The sequence below is a fragment of the Mobula hypostoma genome, chromosome 2 (assembly GCF_963921235.1).
Source record: "Mobula hypostoma chromosome 2, sMobHyp1.1, whole genome shotgun sequence".
NCBI classification, from domain to species: domain Eukaryota; kingdom Metazoa; phylum Chordata; class Chondrichthyes; order Myliobatiformes; family Myliobatidae; genus Mobula; species Mobula hypostoma.
Window position 1 is genome coordinate 78620844 of NC_086098.1, and position 19548 is coordinate 78640391.

The 19548-nt window shown below is 39.7% G+C and overlaps 1 protein-coding gene across 5 annotated transcripts in view; it reads right to left on the reverse strand.

Moving 5' to 3' along the window:
• Window positions 1-19548, reverse strand: part of LOC134341181 (serine/threonine-protein kinase ICK-like) — a 93182-nt gene that overhangs the window by 34491 nt on the left and 39143 nt on the right. For all 5 annotated transcript variants that reach the window (XM_063039006.1, XM_063039015.1, XM_063038994.1 and 2 more), the window contains 2 exons: window positions 6270-6402; window positions 1844-2015 (listed from right to left, as the gene is read on the reverse strand). In XM_063039006.1, the coding sequence (XP_062895076.1) occupies window positions 1844-2015; window positions 6270-6402 (305 nt within the window). The remainder of the gene's footprint in view (window positions 1-1843; window positions 2016-6269; window positions 6403-19548) is intronic.

A 19548-nucleotide genomic window follows, 5' to 3' on the forward strand; every position in this document is an offset into this window, starting at 1 on the left:
TCGTGGTACTGATTTGTAACAGGTAACAAAATCACATAGTATCTACACAAACAGGGGGGTTTTGGGGTGGACTCGCATCTGAATCTCACCCGTCTGGCAGGGCCAGAGATCGTCTTCCCTAGATTTAAGCAGCTGACAGAACCTGAAGGTTACAGAGGAAAATACATGTAGGAATATCAGGTCAAATTCGAGTTTATTGTCATTCAACTTTATACATACATGCCACCAAACGAAAAAAAGAACATTCCTACAGACCAAGGTGCACAACACAGTACGTATAATGTACAATTTACACACAACACAAAAGTATTATTACTACTAATAAATTAATAAATAATGAGTACTTATGATGCAAGCCAAAAATTAAACAACATACATTACTGGTGTTCCATACATGATGAGACCTGGTGTTGGCAGGGAGCTCAGTAGTCTCACAGCCTGGGAGAAGCTATTTCCCATCTGAATAGTTCTAGCCTTAATGCTATGGTACCTCCTACTTGTTTGTAAGTTGTCAAAGATTATGTAGCTGGAACTGCTAAAATACACTAAAAGAACTTAAACTTCTGCAGGTAAACAGCACAACTTTGATTGCGGGAGGGAGGGGAGAAAACAAAGTGAGCCAACAAGATAAATTAGAGTGATGGGTGCGAGTAGGAATTCAAAATATTCTAGCTTAGTCCAGTAAAAGCAATTGAGAAACTGTACGTCAAACGAGCAAATCTGGGCTTTGGCATTACTATAAGGAGCACAGATTTTGATATTGAAATGAAGCATGGTGGTCATGTTATGTTGGCGCCAGAATGTGTGGCGACATTTGCAGGCTGCCCCCAGAACAACCCTGGGTGTGTTGTTGTTAATGCAAATGACGTTTCACTGTATGTTTCCAAGTTCATGTGATAAATCTGAATCTGAAGTGGATGTGGGAAGGAAAACTTAAATCAGTATTAAATGCCAATTCAGTTGGCCCTGGAGAGAATTACAGATGATAAATATAATCATGAAAAGTGTTTTCTTCAAGATATTACAATTTCCATTTTGTTTTGAAAGGAGTCAGGAAGCTGCACTGCAGCTTTATAAAACTTTAATTAGGGTACATCTGGAGTATTACATACAGTTCTGGTTGTCCCATCATAGGAAAGGATGTCAAGGCTTTGGAAAGGGTGAAGAAGAGGTTTACCATGAGGCTGTCTGAATTAGAGGGCATGGGCTATAACAAGAGCTTGGATTGTTTTCTCTGGAAATGGCAGAGACTGAGGGGAGATGTGATAATCTCTAGATTATAGATACAGTAGACAGACAATATCTTTTTCCAAAGGTTTAAATACCTAATACCAGAAGACATGCATTTAAGGTGAGAGGAGGTCATTTCAAAAGGATATGTGAGGGTCAAGATTATTATTAGAAATGCACTGCCTGGGGTGGTGGTAGGAGCAAACATATTAGGGACTTTTAAGAGATGTTTAGATAGGCACGTGAACATGAGAAAAATGGAACAATATGGATATCGAGTGGCAGAAGGAATTAGCTTAGTAGGCCATTTGATTACTAATTTAATTTGTTTAGCACAACTTTGTGGACTGAAAGGTCCTTTCCTGTGTTGTACTGTTCTACACTCTAACTACACTTCATAACAAAAGAATGTGCAAGTTTTACTGATAGAAATGTGCATGCATTATATTACTGCAACGTTACAAATTTTCTTGACAACTCAAACCCCCAAGTCAGGCAGTCTTTTAAAATCCAAATTCAATACCTGTTGAAAATTATTTTTCCATCTTGATCTTTATATCATAAGTCATAGACTATGTAACAAAGGTACAATCAGACACAAAATTTTCCATACCTTTTTAGGTGTTCCTAAAACTTGGCAAATTTTGAAAATCTCATCTATTTCACTAGACCCAGGGAAAAGGGGTCTTAATGTGTAGAGTTCTGCCATAATACAACCCACAGCCCACATGTCAATAGGAGAACTGTAATTTGTTGACCGAAGAAGAACTTCAGGGGCTCTATACCTGTAACAAACAGTAAAGTTTGTGCATGATACAGTATACTATAATAATCAGCAAACGATGTTCCTTCCCAAAAAAAGTCGAACAAATGACTTAAGCTTTACCTTAATGAAGTGAATTAGCCCCATCTGCTGGCTAAAAAAAAACTTCATTGTTGGCCTTATTTAAACATCGAACAACACATGAAAGAATTTTTTTTTAATCTCAAGCATTCATAAAATTACTTTAGTTTTAGGAAAAAGAAAATTAATCTTCCAACTCTAGTTTACCCCCCGAGGACCTTCAACTTTCTAGCTAGTGACTTAACACACATCTCAGTATTTTCACAGTGAAAATACTTCACAGGAGCAACCTGTTACATACAACATAAGTAAAGATCTTGAGAACTTTATCCAATAAAGTATGACTTAGAAACATACAAGGGTATACTGGTACAATGTTTTGCCTCATAGGAAATCTTGATTCAGAGGGAAAATAGGGTGGAACTTATTATCTGTGAGAACTATGGTCTCTGGCCTCAGCTCTACCATCAGTGCCCTACAATGTGTCTTTGATGTCTGGCCTAAGCTATATGGTCTGTGCTCTACTGTCTGTAGACTATGGTCTCTGGAGTAAGCTCTGCAGTCTGTGGTCTATGGTCTCTGTCCTAATTTTTGACCCAGAGAGCTGTACAGCCTGAATTATTAAATGTAATCGGCCACTGCTTCCAGCATAATCCTGGCTAGTTCCTGGATAACAAGCTGTGCAAACTAAAAGCCAGAATCTCTTACCAGCAGAAAACAAAGGAATGTAATGTGTTGTGCTTCATGGAAACCTGGCTGACGGATGAGATACCAGACCATCCCATTGGGTTCTCCCTGTTTCGGGCGGACAGGTCTAAAAACCTCTCTAAAGAAAAGGAGGTGGGGTATGCTTCATGGTCAATAATGCTTGGTGCGACCCACAGAATGTGCATGCCCTCAAATCTTTTTGTTCCCTGGATCTGGTGCTGCTGTGTAGACCCTTCTGGCTGCCTAGGGAGTTCACGGCTGTTATTATCACAGCTGTATATATTCTGCTGCAGGCCAATACTGACCAGGATCTCAAGGAACTGTATGAGACGGTCAGCATCCTGGAGACTGCACACCTGGAGGCTGCCTTCATTGTTGCCGGTGACTTTAAAAGAGCATCGCTGACTGAAGTCTCCCCCAAGTTTTGTCAACATATCCAGGTGAACACATGGGGAGATAGAACACTCAGCCACTCCTACTCTCCTTTCCACAATGCTTATAAAGCGCTCCTTCGCGCCCCCCCCCCCCCAATTTGGACAATCGGATCACTCCTCCGTCTTGCTGCTGCCAAAGTACAGGCAGAAGCTGAAACAAGAGGCTGCCATAGTTAAAACTGTCCACTGTTGGTCCAACCAATTGGCCTCCATGCTACAGGACTGCTTTGATGACGTCAACTGGAATGTCTTCCACGATGAGGATGTCTTCAAGTTCCTAGATAGGGTCACGAATTTCATCCAGAAGTGCACTGAAGATGTTGTCCACCAGAAATCGGTCAGTGTCAATCCAAACCAGAAACCTTGGATCAACATTTCCATGTGAGCAGCACTTACCACGCGACACAGAGCTTATGTTGCCGGTAATCAGCAGGAGCTCAAGAAACACAGCTATGATCTGCGCAAAGTCATCAAGGTGGTGAAACAACAATACAGGGACAAGAATCAGACTCAACTCTCCACCAACAACACATGCAGCTTATGGCAAGGTTTGCACACCATCACATACTTAAAAGTTAAGCGCACTGGAGTTTCCAGCATTGCTGCCTCCCTTCAAGACAAGCCAAGTCTTTTTTACATTCGATTCAATGTCGCCAACACTGAGCCCTTGAAGGGAGTTGCTGAAGCGACTAGTAGTTTGATCTTCTCTGAGGCCAAATTACGCAGGTGTTCAGGTGTTTCCAATGAGTGGACAGTTAGTTGCAAGGCTGCAGGACCGGACAACATCCCAGAGTGGGTTCTCAGGATATGCGCAGCACAACTGGCAAGTGTGTTTACAGACATTTTTAATCTCTCCCTCCCCCAATGTAGAGTGCCCTCCTGCTTCAAAACATCTACCATTGTTCCGGTACCTAAAAAGACCAAGGTAATATGTCTGAATGACTGGCATCCTGTCACACTCACCTCAATAATAAGCAAATGCTTTGAGAGGCTGGTCAAGCACTATATCTACAGCATGCTACCATCCACACTGGATCCCTACAATTCACCTACCAACACAATCAATCAACAGATAACACAATAGCTACAGCTGTACACACCATCCTTACACATCTGGAGAAGGAGGATGCTTCTGTGAGAATGCTGTTCTTGGACTACAGCTCAGCCTTCAATGCCATAATTCCCTCCAGGTTCAACAAGAAGCTGAGAGACCTCGGCCTTCACCCAAACTTGTGTAGCTGGATCCTGGACTTCCCGTCAGACCACTGACAGGTGGTAAGAGTGGGCTCCCTCACCTCTACCCCCTCTGACTCTCAACACAGGTGGCCCCTCAGGGCTGTGTACTAAGCTTCCTCCTTTACTCTCTGTATATCCATGACTGTGTCACCACCCACAGCTCCAATCTGCTAATCAAATTTGCTGACGAAACTACACTGATTGGCCTAATCTCAAATAAGAATGAGGTAGCCTACAGAAAAGAAGTCATCACCCTGACACAGTGGTGTCAAGAAAACAACCTCTCCCTCAATGTCACAAAAACAAAGGAGCTGGTTGTGGACTACAGGAGAAATGGAGACAGGGTAGCCCCAATTGACATCAATGTATCTGGGATGAGAGGGTGAACAGCTTTAAATTCCTCGGCATTAACATCACTGAGGATCTCATGTGATCTGTACATACTGGCTGTGTGGTGAAAAAGGCACAACAGACAGTTGAAGAAGTTTGGTATGGGCCCCCAAATCCTAAGAACTTTCTGTAGGGGCACAATTGAGAGAATCCTTACATGGCTGCATCACTACCTGATATGGGAACACTACCTCCCTCAATCACAGGACTCTGTGGAAAGTGGTGCCGACAGCCCGCCCTACCTGTAGATGTGAACTTCCCACTATTCACGATATTTACAAATAAAGGTGTGTAAAAAGGGTCCAAAGGACTATTGGGGACCCAAGTCACCCCAATCACAAACTGTTCCAGCTGCTACCATCTGGGAAACAGTACCGCAGCATAAAAGCCAAGACCAACAGGCTTTGGGACAGCTTCTTCCAGCAGGCCATCAGACTATTAAATTCATGTTGACACAGCTGTATTTCTATGTTATATTGACAGTCCTGTTGTCATACTATTTATTATAAATTACTATAAATTGCACATTTAGAGAGACGTAACGTAAAAATTTTTATTCCTCATTTATGTGAAAGGTGTAAGAAATGAAGTCAATTCAATTCAACTTCAGAACGAAACAGTTAGATTTTCTGGACTGGAGGGGAGTTGAGGTTGTAGAGAAGAACAGAGTCACAATTAGATCAACCATGGTTTTATTGACAAGGCAGACTAAAAGGGCCATATGGCTTAATCCTACTAGTTCTTCTGGTATGCTCCTCCAAACCATTAAAAATACAAAAAGCAAGAACAAAATTAGATGTTAATAACCTTGTTACCACAGCATGAACTGCTCACAAGGCAAGGACTGGGGGATGTGGGGGGGGGGGGGGTCACTGGGGTGGAAAAGCAACAAGTTGTGTGATTTATTTTTGTAAACTGGCTTTCCAAATGTAAAATTCCACTTGTTAGGCTATTGCCCTCCCTCGTGTTTGACTGAACGAGGACTAATGTTTTCTATGTTGGTGCTAGAAGCATGGCAACACTTACAGGTTGCCCCAGCATAGCCTGTGACCGTGTTGGTCATTGCCACAAATAACAGCTATTTCACTGTATGTGTCAATATATATGTGACAAAAAAGGTAATCTTTAAACATTGTCTTAAATTGTGAATGTTCTAGTAAAACAAAAAAAAAGAAACAGCAAATAGAGAATTGAGCATTTATTCTATATCATTGGCATATATGATATGCATACCCTTATTCCCTCACATTAAATATAGTAAAGTTACAGGTAGCATAGTACAGTATGTCACTTCCAGCTGTAAAATGCAATTTTTACTGCCTACTTTATGAACAATTCACAGCAGTCTTTGGCATGCTGTCAAATAAAGCTACCCTCTTACTACACACATTGATCAGAAATGAGAAGCAAAAAGATGTTTTTCTTACCATCTTGTAGATACGTAATCAGTGTATGGCGGACGAGATCGAATTTCACGAGCTAGACCAAAATCAGCTATTTTTACAAGCTCTGGTCCCATACAAAGGAGGTTTTCTGGTTTCATGTCACGATGAAAAAATCCTGGATAAGAAATATTTATATCAAAAGAACTGGGTAAAACAGTACCCTGCAATATTACCATTTATTTCTTTACCATTGTAAAGAAATATCACAACCACTTTGTTCCTTCTCCTACCCTACCTCCAGCGCTATGCTCTTTAGGTCCATACAAAATGTAGGACCTAAAGAGCATATTGTGGAAACTTGATATAACATTGGAACTTCATACGGGGACTCTCTTGAAGCACTAGATGGAGTAAGTCGCACTTGACTTGGCTCTGTTCTTTTTTTCCATTTATTTACCACTCGTTTAGTATTCACATTGAAGTGTTTACAATATTTTTGTATGCTTGAATTTTGACTTCTAATTCTTGGAAATGGCAACCAGAGGGAAAGAGGCACTAACAGAGAGCAAGGAAGCCGACAGTGGAAATGGAGAAGGAGGCGACCCTAAACAGTCTAAACAGCCTGAACAGGCACAACTGACTTTGGAAGTTATATCCAAGCTTTTGGGTGACAAACTTGATAAAAGATTTTCTAATCTCGGGATAAAGTTAAATAATATTGAAGATCAACTTGGAGCAATTAAATGTGAGAATGAAAGCAACAACTAATTTCGGATCTTGATGAACATGGCAGACAAAGAGACTGTAGATTGAGCTCGTTGGAGAAGAAAGTAATCTCGACCATTCAAACACTGGAACAATATAAAGCCAAGATGATTGACCTGGAAAAACGCAGTCACAGACAGAATCTACGGATTATAGGACTTCGTGAGGATGTTGAAAGTGGCAATTCCACTAAGTTTTTTGCTCAATTTTTGATCAATTTTTAATGGAAGTATTCGGTACTGAAGTGTTTTCTAACCCCCCTCCCCCCGCATACTAGACCGCGCTCATCGCTCGTTAAGGGTTAAACCTCCGAAAGATTTAAAACCCAGAGCGGTTGCCCTATGATTCCACTATGTGCATACTACGGAGCAATTAATTCAAGTTGCACATCGGAAAGGAGTGATTGAGTATGGGGATCTCAAATTTCATTTGGTGGAAGTTTTACACCACAGTTGTTACAAGCGAAGTCTCTTTTTAAGTCGGTGATGTTGGAATTATACCAAAAGAAATTACACCCTGCGTTGTTATATCCTGCACGTTTAAGGGTTGCTTTGCCAGATAAATCACGTAAATGGTTTAAATCAGTGACAGAGGCACGTCAATTTCTTGAAGAGCTTGACTAATTTCCAACTGTTTAATAAATTTACTGCTTTCTCATGTTTGAATGTAGTTGTCTATTACTTTAAAACTAATATGTAGATTTGCCTTTAAAGTTCAGGAATTCTTATTTATGGTTGGATTATACCTGGTTTTTTTGGGACTATAGGTGTTTATTATGCTTTTATGTTAAGATTTCTTTTCTCTTTCATTATTTTATGTAAGTATTTTTAACTTAGTTTAACATTTTGACTTGACGACTGATTTTTTTTGAAATATTAATATGATTGTATTTTGTTTCATTTTTCAAGATTTCGCCTTTCAAAATGTCTCGCAATGACTGGGTTCTTTTTTTCAGTATTTGTTTTGTCCTTTTCTTGGTATTTCTCTCATAATGTTTTGTCTGTGGGTGGTTTAGTAAATTCCTTCCACTTGGAGTTATATCTTCATGAGAGTTGGGGTAATATATTTGGGATTAGTTAGCGTACTGGCTGGCTTTGGCCAGTGTTTTTTTCGGGCTTGGGGGGTAGGGGATGGTATTGCTTTTAGATTAGTATTTTCCAATTGGGATGTTCTGAATCTACAAATATGTCTGAAGTGTCGTAGATTCCAGTTCCTCTTGTGACGACAAACCAAGTTAACAGAAGATTGATGCTGATGAAAGAGATAAGAGAGACAATGGAGAAACATTCAAAATGCAGATAAGAGAGAAGAGAGAGATTAACAAGAAAGCAACACACTTCAGAATATTGACAGACCGGTTGCTTTGAACCTGAGCTGTTCGAAGTTTGATGGACAGGCGATACCCCAGCAGGGGGATAAAAAGAACAGGTTCGCTAAGGCACGACACACACCGTGAGACCACGAGATAATGAGACCCTGGAAGAGCAGTGTGCCCCCACAAGTTGGTGGGAGTTGAGATCTGGTCGCGGGAACCGACCATAGACGCACAGAGTGAAAAGGTACGATCGGCGAGAACTTGGTGTGTGTGTCCGCCCTTGCCTGGGTGCCGGGTTCACCGCGGAAGAACGGTCGTATCCGGAACGGAGGGGTCACAGTCGGTGACCACAGAAGACATAAAAGGGTTCGCCCAAAAGCTAACTGCGAAGAACATCAAAGGTCTGTTTGAATCAAAATTTGCATTCTCTCTCACCTTCTCTCTCCAACGGCACAACAGCATTTACTGCGAACTGTACTAAGCTGAACTGAACTCTGCGTCACTTGAGACTGATCTTTTTACCCCTAGACTGCAATAGAGCTTGATTGATTCCTATTACCCTAGTTCTGTGTACGTTTGTTTTATCATTGCTAACCTGTTGCATGTATATCCGTACGATTAGAGTACTGTGTTACTTATTTCTTTAACAAAACTTTATTAGTTTCTGTTAACCAGACTCCAACTAAGTGGTCCATTTCTGCTGGTTTGGCAACCCAGTTACAGGGTACGTAACATAAGTGGGGATCTCGTCCGCGATTTTGAACGCCAAATTTGGGACTGGGTAAACTGATTGGGTTAAAATTCCCGAAAGAAAGGGCAAACAGCAGAAATGGAGATTGAGGAATTTCTAAAGGCACCAACCTTGGAGGCATTAGAGGATGCCAGGAAATCAGAATTGGCAACAGTGGCCAAACGGTTGAATCTTTTTAAGGAGAAGTCGACAATGAGGAGAGCGGAAATGCACAGTTATCATAGAGCATTATGTATCTAAAGGTGTGTTTCCCGAAGGGGAGCTGGAGGTGGTATCTATGGGCAAACCTGGTGGGGAAGCAGTACAGCTGCAGATGGAAAAATTGAGACTCGAGCACGAGTTCCGGGTAAAACAGCTGGAACGAGAAGAGAGGGACAGGCAGTTAGAGCGAGAAGAGAGAGTAAAACAGCTGGACCGAGAAGAGAGGGACAGGCAGTTAGAATGACAAGAGAGAGAGAAACAGAGGGAAAGGGAATTTGAGCTGGAGAAGTTAAAGATGATGCTAGCGCAGGGGCCCATGCCGAACCAAGGTGGAGGGTTCAGGGCGCCCCAGGAGGTTAGGCTGGTTCCCCCATTTGAGAAGGCCGATGTTGATCGGTACTTTCTACATTTTGAAAAAGTCGCTGCAAGTCGGGACTGGCCGAGGGATAAGTGGGCTATTTTGCTTCAGAGCGTACTTAAAGGAAAAGCTCAACAAGCTTACTCGGCATTGTCCACAGAAGACGCCCAGAGGTATGATGTGGTGAAACAGGCGATACTCAGGATTTATGAGTTGGTCCCGGAGGCATACCGGCAGAGGTTCCGGAATGCGAGGAAGCAGTGGGGTCGCATGTATTTAGAGTTTGCCTGTGAGATGCAGATGTATTGTGAGCGTTGGTGCGCCTCGAAAGGGGTCAATGGGGATCATGACAGACTGCTACAGCTAATACTGATTGAGCAATTTAAAAGTTGTGTCCCTGAAAGTATGAGGCCCTACCTAGATGAGAAAGAGGCAGAAACCTTAGCGGCAACTGCTAAGTTAGCGGATAAATACGCGTTAACGCACAAAGCAAAGGTTATCCCGAGTAAAAGCTACCAGAAGGGTAGTCAAGAGGGCGGAGAGAGTCCGCCAGAAAAGTCAGAAAGTAAGCCGGGGACTAGTGAGAAGGGTAAGGAAGACCGGGAGCAGTTTGGTAGGAAGTCTCCTGGGGTCGTATGCTATAATTGTGGGAAAGCCGGACACTTTGTGTCCAGGTGCTTTGCACCAAAGGAGACGGGGAAAGGAAAAACTACGGTTCCGACTGGCTGTATTGAGCTGGCAAACAAACCGCTAGGGGAGAAGAGGTCTGATAAAGTACAGGAAGGGCGCGAGAAGTTTATCTCGGCCGGATTCGTGTCGGTGAAGGAGGGGATAAACCCGGTTCCAGTATGGATCTGGAGAGACACTGGAGCTTGTCAGTCTTTGATCTTAAAGAGTGTGTTAGACTTTAGTTCAGAGACCCAGACTGAGGAGGTCAAGGTGATAAAAGGCATTGGGAAAGGGACTGAAGCAGTACCTTTGCACCAGATACACCTAAAAAGCGACTTGGTCTCCGGGCTGGTCACGACAGGGGTGAGGCCCGAATTACCGATGGAAGACGTGGAGGTCTTACTTGGTAATGACCTCGCCAGTGGAAATGTGTTCTCAGCAGTAAAACTGACAAGCCAGCCTGCCAGCATTGAGGCCCCGCCCATGGACTCACAGGCTTATCTCGTTTGCACAGTGACTCGGCGCATGTCCAGAAAGGCTGCCGAAGTGAATATAGATTTAGCGGAGACATTTTTACCAGCCTTGTACCAGGAGGGGTTAGAAAGTGAGAAGCAGCGTAGTGAAACGGAAGTTGAGGTAGACTTATCATTAGCAGGGAAGGAACTTATACAGGCACAGGAGCGAGACGAGGAGCTGATGGTTTTGGCGGAGACAGCTCTCTCCGAAGCAGAATTAAAAAGGGAGCCAGTGAGCTATTATGTGAAGGAGAGAGTACTAATGAGGAAATGGAGACCACGTACCGTGCCCGCAGATGAGGAATGTGGGGTGATAGTGCCAAAAATTTATGGGGATGAGATTTTTAACCTGGCCCACAAGATACCCGCCCCGGTGGACATTTTGGGGTGAGGAAAACAAGCGATAGAATCATGAAAGAGTTTTACTGGCCACACAGGAAGAATGCTATTGACTATTGTAGATGTGAGCTAACACAGTTACAAGCTATTAACATGTTAAAAGCTTACCATGATCATAAAACAGATCTAGTTGGTGTTATCACGAAAATTAATGAGGCTAAGGTGCCACCTGATAAGGGAAAAACCCATTTTGAAAAGATGAGTATGGTGCCGACCAGATGGGAGAACTCTATTGTTTTGGCCAACTTTGCTGATGAGTTCTCTCACTTAACCCCTGAACAGAGCAAGCCACTGATAAAGCTAATTAACCAGCACGCACACGTATGTCCGGATGTCCAGAGGCGATGCAAAGAGCGGGGACATGGTGTTGTTGTCACATCAGGTCAGCCTAATAAGCAACACCACTATAGGATGATTAATTCAGTGACAAAAGGACTAAAGAACACGGAAGCATATATTGGTGATTTAGTGGTCTGGAGTGACATGTGGGAGGGGCACATTGTTGCAGTAGAGGAGCTGTTTAAAAAGCTGTTTGAAGCCAGCCTGACAGTGAACCTCGCAAAAAGTGAACTCGGCCACGGAAAGATCACTTATCTGGGATTTGTGGTAAGACAGGCAGCTGGCACCGATGCAGGCTAAGGTGTGGGCTATCTCTGAAGTCCCCACTCCGTCAGACAAGAGAGCCCCGAGAAGGTTCTTGGGGATGGTGGGGTACTATCGGAAGTTTGCAAAAACTTTGCGGATATTACCCTCCCTCTTACTAAGCTCTTGCCAAAGAATGCTAAGTTTGTGTGGGACGACCCTTGTTATATTTGTCCGGGACGGAAAGCACTGAGAATTTACACTGATCACAACCCATTAGTGCTTTTGGCCACTATGAAGGATAAAAACAAAAGGTTGCTAAGTTGGAGCCTGGTCTTGGAGGATATTAAAATAACACATATAAAAGGAATGGAAAATGTGATTGCTGACTGTCTGTCAAAACTTAAAGCTCTCTGTATTAGCCGAATAGCTGATGACCCTGTATATTAGTGTGTATCTAATAATGTATTCATGCTCATAATTTTTACCCCGGTAAAAATCCTTTGAAGGATAGGGGTGTGACCAAGTTATCAGAAGATTGATACTGATGAGAGAGATAAGAGAGACAACGGAGAAACATTCGAAATGCTAATAAGAGAGAAATTAACGAGAAAGAAACACACTTCAGAATATTGACAGACCGGTTGCTTTGAACCTGAACTGTTTGATGGACAGGCAATACCCCAGCAGGGGGATAAAAAGAACACGTTCGCTAAGGCACGACACACACCACGAGACCACGAGATAACGAGACCCTGGAAGAGCGGTGTGCCCCCACAAGTCGGTGGAAGTTTGGAGGTCTGGTCGCGGGAACCGACCATAGATGCACAGGGTGAAAAGGTACAATTGGCGGGAACCTGGTGTGTGTGTCCGCCTTTGCCTGGGTGCCGGGTTCACCGCGGAAGAACGGTCGTATCCGGAACGGAGGGGTCACAGTCAGTGACCACAGAAGACATAAAAGTGTTCGCCCGAAAGCTAACTGCGAAAAATATCAAAGGTCTGTTTGAATCAAAATTTGCATTCTCTCTCTGCCCAACGGCACAACAGCATTTACTGCGAACTGTACTAAGCTGAACTGAACTCTGCATCACTTGAGACTGATCATTTTACCCTTAGACTGTGACAGAGCTTGATTGATTCCTATTACCCTAGTTCTGTGTACATCTGTGTTTTATCATTGCTAACCTGTTGCATTTATATCCGTACGATTAGAGTTCTGTTTTACTTATTTCTTTAATAAAACTTTATTAGTTTCTGTTAACCAGACTCCAACTAAGTGGTCCATTTCTGCTGGTTTGGCAACCCAGTTACGGGGTACGTAACACTCTTTTAAACTTCTTCCTTTTCCTGAGTCATGGGTTTCCATGCAGCAAGGTTAACCCTTTGCATACCATTTGGCTTATTGTAGTAAAATGGATAATGTTATTAATTTTGTTTCATGGAATGCAAATGGTTTGAATCATCTGATTAAACAGAAGAAGATTTTTAACGTCTTTCATACACTGAATGCTCAGATTATCTTTGCTCAAGAGAGTCATGTGAGGAGGGTGGATAATCAGTTTTTTTTTAGGTTTTGGAAAGTTGAACAGTTTCATTCTAATTCACAATCTAAAGTAAAAGGAGTCCCTATTTTTATAGACTCCTCGATTTCATTTGTTCATTATGAAACAATTTCAGACCCGAATGGTAGATTTTTGTTAATTACTGGCTTACTTTATAATCAAAAAGTTGTTTTGGTTAATATTTATACACCAAATACGGACTATCCTGAATTTTTAAGCATTTATTTGCATCTTTTCCTAATTTAAATGAATAAGTTGATAATGGGTGGAGACTTTAATTGTTGCTTGAACACTTTGATGGTTAGGTCTGCCCCTAGTCAAATATCTCTAAACAAATCCCCCATTTTTATTAACTCCTTTTTAGTTGATTCCGGAATCTTAGATGTTTGGAGCTTTTATATTTTAATGAGAAAGAGTTCTTATTTTTCTCCCATGTATATCATAGTTATTTGAGAATTGATTATCTTTTTGATTCTCAATTAGCTTCATCTGTATTGCATGCGAATATGATGCAATTACTATTTCTGATCATGCACCTCTGAAACTATCAATTAAATTCACTGACGTAATTTCTAGTGCTAGACAATGGAGGTTCAAATCCACTTTACTTCAAGATTTAAATTTTGCCAATTTTATTAAAGAACAGATCGTTTTTTTCTTTTCAACTAATTCTACTAATGAAATTTCCAGTGGAATATTGTGGAATACTTTTAAAGTATATATTTGTGGGCAAATTATTTCATATTCTGCTGGATTGAAAAATTGAATTAATAATGAAATATGTACATTGGTTAATAAGATTAAAGAAATTGATAAAAAAATATTCTGTTGCTCCAAATCTAGAAGTTTATAAAAAAGAGGGTTGAACTTCAGATGCAACATAATTTGTTATTAACTTCCCCGATTGAAAATCAATTACTTAAAACTAAGAGTCATTTTTATATAAATCGGGTAAATTATTGACAGACCAACTGAAAGCTGCTTCGGCTAAACGTTTGATTAGTAAAGTTTCTAAACAGGATGGTACCTTGATGGTTGATCATGATGAAATTAATAAATCTTTTCAAGAATTTTATACCTCTCTATACCAATTGGAATTTCCTGAAGAATCTACCATTATGTATGAATTTTTAAGGAAATTGAATATTCCAAAATTACCACTTATTGAATGCTTAGAACTAGATGCATCCATTACAGAAGATGATATTAAGAAAGCAATTTTTGCGATGAATACTGGAAAAGCACCAGGTTTAGATAGATTTACAGTAGAATTTAATAAATCTTTTTCAAATTTACTTTCACTATAGTTATGTAAAATATTTTAAGGATGCCTTACTTGTACGTAAATTACCACAATCCTTTTATGGCATCCATTTCTTTAATTCCTAAAAAAGATAAAGACCTCACTGATTGTGCATCATATAGACCTATAACTTTGTTGAATGTAGATTCCAAAATTTTTTTCTAATAGCAAAGAGATTGGAAAAGGTACTGCTACAAATTATTTCTGATGATCAGACGGGATTTATTAAAAATCGCTTTTCATATTTCAATGTTAGGAGATTAATGAACATTGTATATACGCCTTCATCTAAACTTCCGGAATGTCTTGTTTTGCTCGACGCCGAGGTGGTGTTTGACAGAGTTGAATGGAAATATTTATTAATGTGCTTGAGAGATTCAACTTTAGCGCAAAATTTATTTCTTGGATTAAATTGATATACCATTCACCTTTGGCTTCCGTAGTTACCAATAATCAAAGAACCCCCTTTTTTAGGCTTTTCAGAGGTACTAAGACAGGGTTGTCAGTTAAGTCCTTTGTTATTTGATACAGCTTTGGAACCCCTGGCAATTGCTTTTCGTGATTCACCCAATATACTTGGAATTACTTGTGGAAAGGAGACGTATAAGGTATCACTGTATGCAGATGACTTGTTACTATACATCTCCAATCCAGAGAAATCCATCCTGGCAGCTTTATCACTACTAGCTCAGTTTTGTAGTTTTTCTGGTTACAAACTAAATCTTAATAAGAATGAACTTTTTCCATTAAATATGCAAGCTCCAATTTATAGACAATTACCATTTGAATTAATTACTGATTATTTCACTTATTTGGGTGCCAAAATTACAAAAAAAAAGATTTAAAGTTAACTTTCTACCTTTAATTGACCATGTTAAACAATTGTTTACTAAATGGTCCCCACTGTCCTTATCATTGATTGGTCAAATTAATGCTATTAAAATGACTGTTCTACCTAAATTTCTGTATTTATTTCAAATGGTACCACTTTTTATCTCTAAATCCTTTTTTGATATTATTGATTCTAAAATTTCTTTATATACGGCAGAATAAAAATCCTAGATGGAGTAAGAACTATCTACAGAAATCAAAAAAAGGACAGTGGTTTAGCATTGCTGAATTTTAGATTTTATTATTGGGCAATTAATATCCTATATTTAATGTTCTGGATGAAAGATTGGGATGAAATTCATTGTCCACGATGGGTGAACCTGGAGGGTGAGTCTGTGTAGGGGTTCTCATTCACTATTTTAGGAGCTTTGCTCCCCTTTGCATTAACCAAACTGAATAAACAAGTAATTAATCCGATATTTAAACATACGAATATGGTTTCAATTTCGCAAATTTTTTTGGATTGAACGGATTTATTTTATCTAGTCCTATTATATCTAATTTTTTCTTTCAACCTTCTAGAATTGATCAAGCTTTTTCCTTATGGAAAACGAGGGGAATAGCATGCTTTCGTGATTTATCCATGGATAATTGTTTCATGTCGTTTGGACAATTATCTAATAAATATAAGTTGCCTAGTTCACATTTTTTCAGATATCTGCAGATTAGAAGTTTTTTTGAATGGTATTTTACCTAACTTTCCAATTATTTCATCCAACTAATATTACAGAAAAAAATTTACGTTTGAATCCCTATCAGAAGCGCTTAATAGCAGTTTTGTATGATTTTAATTACGAAAATACATCTAGGTACATTTGATAAAATAAAAAAATGAATGGGAAGGAGAACTTCAGGTATCTTTACCTATAGAGAAATGGGAGAAAATTATTCAACTAGTTAATACCTCCTCAATGTGTGCTAGACATACACTGATACAATTTTAAATAGTCCATCAGGGTCATATGTCTAAGGATAAATTAGCTCGTTTTTACCGGCATAAATCCTGTGGGTGACAGATATAACTCTGAGGTGGTCTCTCTGACACATGTTTTAGTCTTGCCCTCTTTTAGATAAATATTGGAAAGATATTTTTGATATTATTTCAACAGTTTTGCATATTAATTTAAAACCTCACCCTATTATTGCAATTTTTGGATTACCAGTGACAGATGTTGGTCATTTACCCTTTTCAGCTTGGCGTTTCATTGCATTTGTTACACTAATAGCTAAAAGATCCATCTTATTTAAATAGAAAGATTCTGATTCTCCTACTACTTTCAATGGTTTTCTCAAACTATATTATGTTTAAACCTGGAAAAAAATTAGGTGTGGTATAGTTGATTCTTCTGTTAAATATGAAGAAACCTGGAGACCATTTATTCAACATTTTCGTATGATGTAAGTTGTCCCTTTCAGAACCCTTTTTTAAAAAAAAAATCTTTTGTTTATCTATGGAGGAACGGAGTTAATGACAAATAATGTTCTTATCCGAAGAAATAGGACATCCCAGTTTTGTTTTGTTTTTTGAGTTTAGGGGGGTTCTTTATATAATTCTTTTTTCATGTTCAATTACTCAGAGATTGGGAGGCTTGAATTATATATTTTACTCCAATTATGTTTGTATATGTTAACCATTATCAATCTTACACCGATCTCTTTATATCATTAATATTGTTATGTATATTAATCTGAAACTTAATAAAAAGATTGATAAAGAAAAAGGAACTTCATACAAGATTTGACAATCTTATGTTCACCAGCGCAAGAAGAAATCAATTTATATGAATTCATTTTTTTGAGAGTTTCTAAAATCTAAATTAACCACACAAGAATTTCTTAAGTTTTGCTAGAAGTTTGGCCAAGTTTCTAGGTTCGACAAAGATTAAGATAGAAATACAAGGGTAGAGTGATATTTTCTACATTTAAAGAAGCACATGGGATTCATTTCAGTGTTATAGCTGGACAAAACTGTTGCAGTTACCAGTTTCCGGAAGAAGCATCACACCATTTACATTCACATGATCTTACATGACCTCAGATCATTTCAGAGAACTTTTTCTTCTCTGTGATGTCTGGTTTGCCAAGATTTTGTACTCATCCAGGCAAGTGATATACTCCTGATTTGTGACTTCTAGATGGCAGAAAGGTACAAGTGGGACAGGAGATAAGTCACTTGCTATAGGTCTCATAACCTTTGATCTGATGAATGCCAGTTTTTGTATGGTTGATCCAATTGAGTTTTTTGTTTCAATGGTGTAAAAATTCAACAATAGCTATTCAATTAAATGCCAGGCAGGAGGTAAGACTTTTCAATGGGATGATCATCATTGTGAGGAACTTGTATGGCATGATGTCACTAACATTTTTCAGCCTATGTCTTTATGTTATCAAGATCTTGATGCATACAGGAACAGACTGCTTCACTACCTGAGAAATGGCTAAAGGAAATGAACATTATTAATTTCACATAACTACTTCTGATTTACAAAGGTAGTTGATGAACCATTTTAAGATGGTTGGATCAAAAATCACTGTTTTAAAGAACTATTGCACTGGAACCAGTGAGCACTCTAACCACAGCCATTTCCCTTTCAGTAAAGTAATATTCAAGTCAGTGCAAAGATACACTCTCTTTAGCTGATGCACTTGACAGTACCTTGTAAAAGTATTCAGCCCGCAACCCTTTATTCACGTAAATGAGTATTACAACCAGGGATTTTGATCTATTTAACTGATAATTTGTATTTGTGAACCACATGCACCTCTTTTCACAGTAGAGCCCAAATAAAACAGGATAAATTGTAAAGCACAAAAAACTAAAAATTCAAAAACTGAAATCGCGTTCAAAAGTATTCATCCCCCTTTGCTCAGTACTTATTTGAACCACCTCAGTAGCTATTACAACTAATAGTCTTTTTGGACAGGCCTCTATTAAGTTTGCACAACGTGATGGAGCAAGATTTACCCATTCCACCTTGCAAATTTGCTCAAGCTGTGGCAGTGGACAGCAATCTTAAAGTCTTGCCAGAGATGTTCAATTGGGTTAAGGATAGGACTCTGACTGGGCCACTCAAGAACATAAATTTTCTACATTTGCAGCCTCTCCATGGTTGCCCCAGCAGTGTGTTTTGGTTCATTGTCCTGCTTAAAGACAAACTTCCTCACCAGTTAAGCTTTCCGGCAGAGGCTGGCATGTTTTTATCTCTCTGTATTTAGTAGCATTCATTCCCCCCCCCCCCAGTCTATCCTGATCAGATTTCCAGTCCTATGCTGAAAAGCATCCCCATAGCATGATACTTTATTGCAGGGATGATGTTATCTGGCTGATGTACATTATTATATTTATGCCACACGTACTGCTTAATGTTGAGGCCAAAAAGTTCTATTTCAGTTTTATCCAACACAAAACCTTCAACATCTTTACAGCATCTTTTAAGCGATACTTTGCAAAGCCTTTAGGGCAAGGATATGTTTTTTTAAGCCAGTGATTTTTCATTGCCAATCGTCCATAAATACCCTTTTGTGCAAGGCCTTAGAGATTGTGCAGCCATGAACTTCATCTCCAATTGCAGCCACAGACTTCCGCAGCTCACTCAGATTGACTGCTGGCATCTTCTACAAGTGCAATTCTTCTCCAGTGACTAAGTTTCGAGGGGTAGCTTGACCTAAGCAATGTGGCTGTGGTTTCATAGTTTTTCCACTGGATGACACTGAGCTCAGAGGCATGTTCAGTGCCTTTGAGATGGTCTTGTACCCCTACCCAGATTTGTTTCTCAATTATTATTTCCCTGACTTGCTTGTCTTCATTTTGGTTTGGTCTGTTGAAAATCTACCATACTGTTAAACCTTCCATAGAGAGGGTATATATTTCTTATGAATTCCTTGAAAACAGCCGAGTTGGTAAGATAATACACACTATTGCACCTGAGGCAATTACAAAAGGGGATGAATACTTTTTCAGCCTCACAACTTTGCGTTTTAATTTTTAGTAAGTTGTTGACAGGTTTTGG